The 6,391-nt window shown below is 38.1% G+C and overlaps 1 protein-coding gene across 1 annotated transcript in view; it reads left to right on the forward strand.

Moving 5' to 3' along the window:
• The first annotated feature begins 217 nt into the window (after window positions 1–217).
• Window positions 218–6,391, forward strand: part of GMNC (geminin coiled-coil domain containing) — a 9,953-nt gene continuing 3,779 nt past the window's right edge. Inside the window, exons 1-4 of the mRNA XM_011961235.1 lie at window positions 218–275; window positions 2,003–2,177; window positions 3,831–3,919; window positions 5,035–5,151. Of these exons, the coding sequence (XP_011816625.1) occupies window positions 273–275; window positions 2,003–2,177; window positions 3,831–3,919; window positions 5,035–5,151 (384 nt within the window). The 5' untranslated portion in view covers window positions 218–272. The remainder of the gene's footprint in view (window positions 276–2,002; window positions 2,178–3,830; window positions 3,920–5,034; window positions 5,152–6,391) is intronic.

The raw sequence follows: 6,391 nt of genomic DNA on the forward strand, positions 1-6,391 counted from the left end.
ATCGCCAGGTCCCTGGTCCCGGCGCGGTGGTCGCCCAGAGCGCGAGTGACTTCGTCCTCTGCTGGGTGACTCCTGGCTCACGTCACCAGTTTGACAGCCTCTCACCAAATCAGAGAGCGGCGCTCGCCGGGAGCTCTGGGCGTCACCGGGAGCTCCCGCAGATTAGAACTCGCCTCTCCTGGCTCCTCCCCTCAGTCTCATTTAAAGCTCCCACTGGTTTTCCTGAAAAATTGAGTGGGCTCAGTTTCTGCAGCGCTTTCTTCCACTGCAAGATGGTAAGTGAGGAACTGGCGCTAGCTAGTCCGCTGGCAAACCTGGGTCTCTGGAAGTTAATGAGCTTTGCATTTAGAATTTATTCCACCTTGGGAGCAAGATTTCTCTGCTACCCACCAATTAAAACAGATCCTCTCTGCTGCCCTCTCTTTTCCTATCCTCTATCTGCTTTCTCTCTCTCTCTCTCTCTCTCTCGCCCTCTCTCCCTCTCCCTCTCGCCCTCTCTCCCTCTCCTCTCTCTCCCCTCTCTCTCTCCTCTCTTCTCTCTCCCTCCCTCTGTTATTACTACTTTCCTGACTTTCTCCCCAACTTCCCCCCTCCCCCTGCACTCTCTTTTCATTTCTACCTCTTCCTCTAGATTATGCATATATTTGCAAACACTTGGACATGAACTTGTCGAGGGATATTTGGGGTTTGTTTTCTTCTCAGGTATCAATTGCATAATAGCTTAGCTCTGATTCAAAAAAAAAAAAAATCTCAGGGAAGGAGTCTGCAAACATACTTTTATAATAAAAGAAAATTGCACTTGATAAACTTTTGGCTGAATTTCTTTGGTCTGCACTGCCCAAGCTGGACTTGCTTCAAAACTGGAATTTTTCAAAACTTAAATTACCGAGAACATTTACAAAGTGTGATTGAATTGACTTAACTTTTTTTTCTCTTTCTTCTTCTTATTTGTTTTCTCTCTGTTTACGTTAAGCCCAGAGAAGCTCTGTAGTAGTCAAAAAGAGTTTTTCCAAAGCTGGACTCTGCTAAAATGAATGGTTTTTACCTGATTAAACATTGACAAATAATTTAAATTTAGTGTTGTACAAATTAACCCAGGAAGGCTGCATACCTGCCCCTGCCTGGACATTTGGAAAGACTGTGTGTCTGAGGTTCAAGAAGTGGAGGGCAGGAGAGTGTTCACTGGATCAGAACACAGTGGAGAGTACATGCCAGTTAGTGACAAGATAACTTTGGAGGAGCATTGAGCCCTAGTGATGGACAAAACTAGAGCTTGCTGTCTTTGCTAACAGACTTCTTTCAGCTTTGATTATACGTTTACTTGGAGTGACTTTATGCTCCTGTGCTTAGTGTTGGGAGCAAAATGTTTTAATTATCTCTGGGACAGAGATAGATAGATAGATAGATAGATAGATAGACAGACAGACAGACAGACAGACAGACTATGAGCCAGCAGCATGTTAGGTCAGAGGGAAGAGTAAGGAAGGAATGAGGCAAGTATGATTGAGAAACTAAAATGAAGAGGTTAGTCTATATTATGTCATATCCATTTCAGCTTTAGCATTCTGCGTTCTTTGTCCTTCAGGAGTTTTAGAAATATAATTAAGGTATTTGCTAGAAAGAACCAAATGGTTCCTATGTTTTCACACCATTAAGTAGAATTCCCTTTATTTAGATCTTGGGTAGACTATTAGATGAGCTGGACGTTGCAACAGAGAATCCTTCTGGATATGTACAAATTTCACCCATTCAATGCTAGTCTGCTCTTTTGCTCAAAGGGCTTAAGGGAAATTCTGGGTAAACCAAGAAACTCATTCCCTTTTAGTAATTGCATTTGACCACCCCAAAATTAATATGGATCTATACTTAACACCTTTTCTGATTTTTTTTCTTTATATTTCACTGCATATAATTTCGGTATTTCTCCCACCCTTTCCCCCTTTTAAATCTCCATCACCCCATCTCCTGGGACCCCGCACTCCCCCCATTCTGAATTTCACAGAACACCATTCTGCCTTGCCAAGACCAGTACTTTGTAGGAGGCCAGAGCTATAATTGCCCGTATTCCACTACAACGTCAGAATCTAGTGTTGACGTTTCCACGGAGACTTGGGTCTCTTTCTGGGCTGCTGGTCTCCTGGACAACAGAGAGCTCCAACAAGCACCACAGGCACAGGGTAAGTTCTGCTCCTCTGCTTCCCTGACAGATCTGGAGCTCTTTTCCATACCCGTGGCTACAGAGCATCATGGGCTAGGACTCTAGAATAAGGGACAATATGGAAAATTTAAGTAAACCCAAAGACTCCTGAGTTTTACAGTCGTAAAGCCTGCTGTTTTACACTTGCCAAATGGTGAAAATGGGATTCTTGACCTTGCCCACTGGATAGCATGTATTTCTCCCTACACTTTATAGTTCTTGCAGAGTCCTATCTCACTGTGGGAGTGTGAGTCTGGATCAAAGTTTTATAAACAACACACTGGCAGAATGTCTTTGGAATGAGGATACCAGTCTGAACACTTCTTTTGGAATTCAGGAAAGTCTCCCTGAGTTTGAGAGAAAAGTAAGGAATACTAGCTTAATTTTTATTTCATAGGCGAAGTTCCATGGATAGTGTGTTAGAGGTGGAAAAAGGATTCCCTTTTACACACAAAAAAAGCTTCAACTTTGGAGAGAAGTATAGCATTGACATAAAATGACATATTAATTTTGATCTGTGGCATACGAGCAATATTTATAAGTATTAAAGAAATGTCTGTGTTAAATACTCCAGTTTCTTAAATAATTCTCAGACACCCTAGAATTAAATATCCATACCATTGGTTCTGCCACATGATTCGTTTTATTTTTTAAAAAGACACAAAGGAACTCAAAAAATTAAAAGCACACTTAAATGTCACAGAGGACGTTGTTGAGTATTAACTTTCCACTACAAGCAACGGTAAAAACAAAATGCCCAAGAGTGTGAACCCAACCTACTTATGCCATTTTATTCCTGTCTCCTACTCATCATTTCACTTTAATCAAAAATATTTCAGTATCAACAGTATAACCAGAGAAGGGCAAGAGTCAAAACTGTACTAGATGAAGAAAAGAAAGTAAAAGTAAACCCGGTTAGTATGCCCAACCATAGCTTTTTATTGATAGATAGAGCTAACAGTCAAATATGGGGGGAAAGCCACTTTGAAAAAAACATTTATAAAATATACAGATTAAAACAGTTGAAACAGATAAGGTCTGGGCACAGTTTTGAGGTTTTCATTAAGATCTTCAAAGAAGCAAGGTCCAAATAGTTTTCAAGTAGAAAGTGCTACCACATACAATTCCAAATAAATACAGTCCGTTAGATTAAAACAGGCAGGCAGAGAAACTAGCAGCATTACAGATTAGAATTTAATTATAGAGCCAAACAATATATTATCAAGTGCTAAAGCTTAGAAAACAAGATAAAAACTAGAAAAACATAATGGAATTGCAATGTTATGCCGAGTTTGGGGGGAGATCAGTAAGTATGTGCATAAATTAATGACAAAGACTGGACAATCTTTATTAATTTATCCAGCAGGAATACATATGTTAGGCAAGAATGTGACCCCTTCCTGCTTATAACAATTTACCCTTTACCTGCTATGTGATCCAGTGTATAAATATTTGTTTCTCTCAGCTTGCTTGCCTTTTCTAAAAAATTTTAAATGTCTTGTTTTCCTGTATGGCAGCAATAGCTGTTTAAGAAAAATGATTGAACCTACTAAACTTTCTGATTTGATTTGATAAGTTTATTACACAGAAACTACAAGACTATTTTCTCAGTTATCCATTTGTATTTTCACAGAATCCTTCAGTGACTCAAATTTTTCTCTTCCGGACTTGTGCTCATGGGAAGACGCTCAGCTTTCCTCTCAGCTCTACAGAAACAAGCAGGTGTGTGTAAGTCAGAGCATTGAGACTGGTCGTGTTCCCCGTGATCCGTTCCCCACCGTTAATATCTTGCTTCTTTTCCCTTGTGAAATTCATGCTGACTCTGTTTAGAACCAAAGTGACTGTGTGTCCACAGAGAGATCAAAGTTAGATGATCGATGTCAGAGAAAAGAAAAACCACCAAGACACTCTAGAAAGACCTGCAGTCAAGCTCCCACTTCACACATTTTAGCGTGTGACCCTGAATCCTTCTCCTTTTCCTCATTTATGAAATTGTAATCCTTGTGCTGCCTATCTCAGAGGGAATTTGAAAAGATCAAATGATATAATGAGTGTGACAGTATTTTTAAACCATAACATCGCTAATACTTGGAGAAGAGATCATGATTATAAAATATTTTCCTAAGATTGCTTTTTATCATGTTCTGTTAGTTTTGCCCCTGAAGGGTAATTTAATCTCGTGGACATACAGACAGATCAATCTGAGGCTGAAAGAAGCCGACCCACCTCTATTTTTATTTTTTATTTGTTTAAACATGCAAGGGAGGAGTCCAGCAAAATCTTCCTAAACATCATTTTTGATAGTGGACATACAGACAGATCAATCTGAGGCTGAAGGAAGCCGACCCACCTCTGTTTTTATTTATTTATTTATTTAAACATGCAAGGCATCATTTTCTATATTTAATTTAATCTAGTGGACATACAGACAGGGCACTTTGAGGCTGAAAAAAGCTGACCCACCTCTATATTTATTTATTTATTTATTTAAAAGTGCAAGAAAGGAGTCCAGCCACATCTTCCTAAACATCATTTTCTGCATTTAAACAGTTGCATGCAGCTCATATTTTCGTATCTACCTGATTCCCTTGTGGTTACAAGTTTAAAAGTCTATTATAATCTCTCCAAATGCTTTGCAATGAATGAGAATTCAGAGCACAAAGCTGAACAACTGGGCGTTAGGGGAACGTAAATTTAATTTAGGCCTCTCAGGATGAGGGCTCCCCATGCTCGTGCTCACACAACAAACAGTAGTCAAGTCAAGGAGCAGTGGCATTATTATAAGGTTACAGAGTCAATACAGTGGAGCAGCCTTCACCACTGTCTGCTTTTTGTAGCTGCAAGATACCCTGGTGCAGAAGGAAGAAGAACTCGCTAGGTTACATGAAGAGAATAATCACCTCAGACAATACCTGAATTCTGCTTTGGTTAAATGTCTTGAAGAAAAGGCCAAGGTATGTGTGTATCTACTTTATAAGAACAAAGCAGTGATTTGAGAAAGGAAATGATTTATGTCATACTCCTTGATTAAACAGGGTATCTTGATATGCATTTATGAGATGGATGATTTTTCTTAAGGAAATATGGCTCTTTCACAAGAATTTTTATCTATCATTTCTCTGACATACCTAGATTGCAAGTGTCAGTCATATATTACAAAAGAAGTTGCTTAAAAATCAAATGCTAGTCAGAAGTGGGGGTTGCTGAGACAATCAGGGTTAATCAAAAGGCAGAATGAGATGGATGGAATACTGGTATGGGAAGCAGATCTAAAAGACACTCGGTTCTTTTAATAATCTGTTTGACTTTAGGCAAATCATTCTTACTTAGATCCTCACTTAACTTCATCTGTAATGGATGGTCTAAAATATCCTTTAAAAATTCTGCTAGATCTAAAATGCTGCGAGTATTGCCAGAGTCCAAATCTCTTGATTTGGCATTTACAAATTACATTAGGTATATACAATTACCTTATCGTTTAATTCACATTTTTTTCTCCACTTTTAAAATGAGCTATTTCTAACTCAAGGATAAATAACTTGCCTATAGTCTTTTTTTGTTCGTGCTCAATTCTTTGCCTTTCAATTTTTTATTATCTATTTACCATTATGTTATCATTAATGCTTTCATCATCAATCTTTTCCATACTTCTAGACAAGCTACATTATTTGATATTATTTGGTCTAAATTGATGATGCTTCTTGCTACTGTTACTAAATAGAGCAGTGCAGAGAATAGAAGACACTAGATTTGATTTCTTTACAATTCAGTTGCCTTTGTTAAAAAGAGAATACATCTTGGTTATTTGCCTGGGCTCCTAACTCCAGCCACCATTCCATAAAAGGACACTTATTATATTATTACGTGATAATAACTAGGCAGTTTGATCTGTCGCTCTTAATAATTTTTCAAGATTTAGAATAATGTAATGTCTCAGAAGTGCTTTGAAAGTTTATGAAATAAGAAGAAGCAGTGTTGTATAGTGTTTAATCAGAGGACTTGTCTAGATTCGGGTGGCTTAGGTTTATGTCCGAGCTAAATCATTCTCAGCAAGCCATTAATATGTCTGTGCCTTAGTTTCCTCATTAATGAAGATTTTAATAACATCTATATCCAATGAGATAATACATATAATCAGTGATTTATAAATTATAGTAAATGATAGTTTATTTATAAATGATAAATGTATTATTT

The sequence above is a fragment of the Colobus angolensis genome, unplaced genomic scaffold, assembly GCF_000951035.1.
Source record: "Colobus angolensis palliatus isolate OR3802 unplaced genomic scaffold, Cang.pa_1.0 Scaffold54, whole genome shotgun sequence".
Taxonomy (NCBI): Eukaryota; Metazoa; Chordata; class Mammalia; order Primates; family Cercopithecidae; genus Colobus; species Colobus angolensis.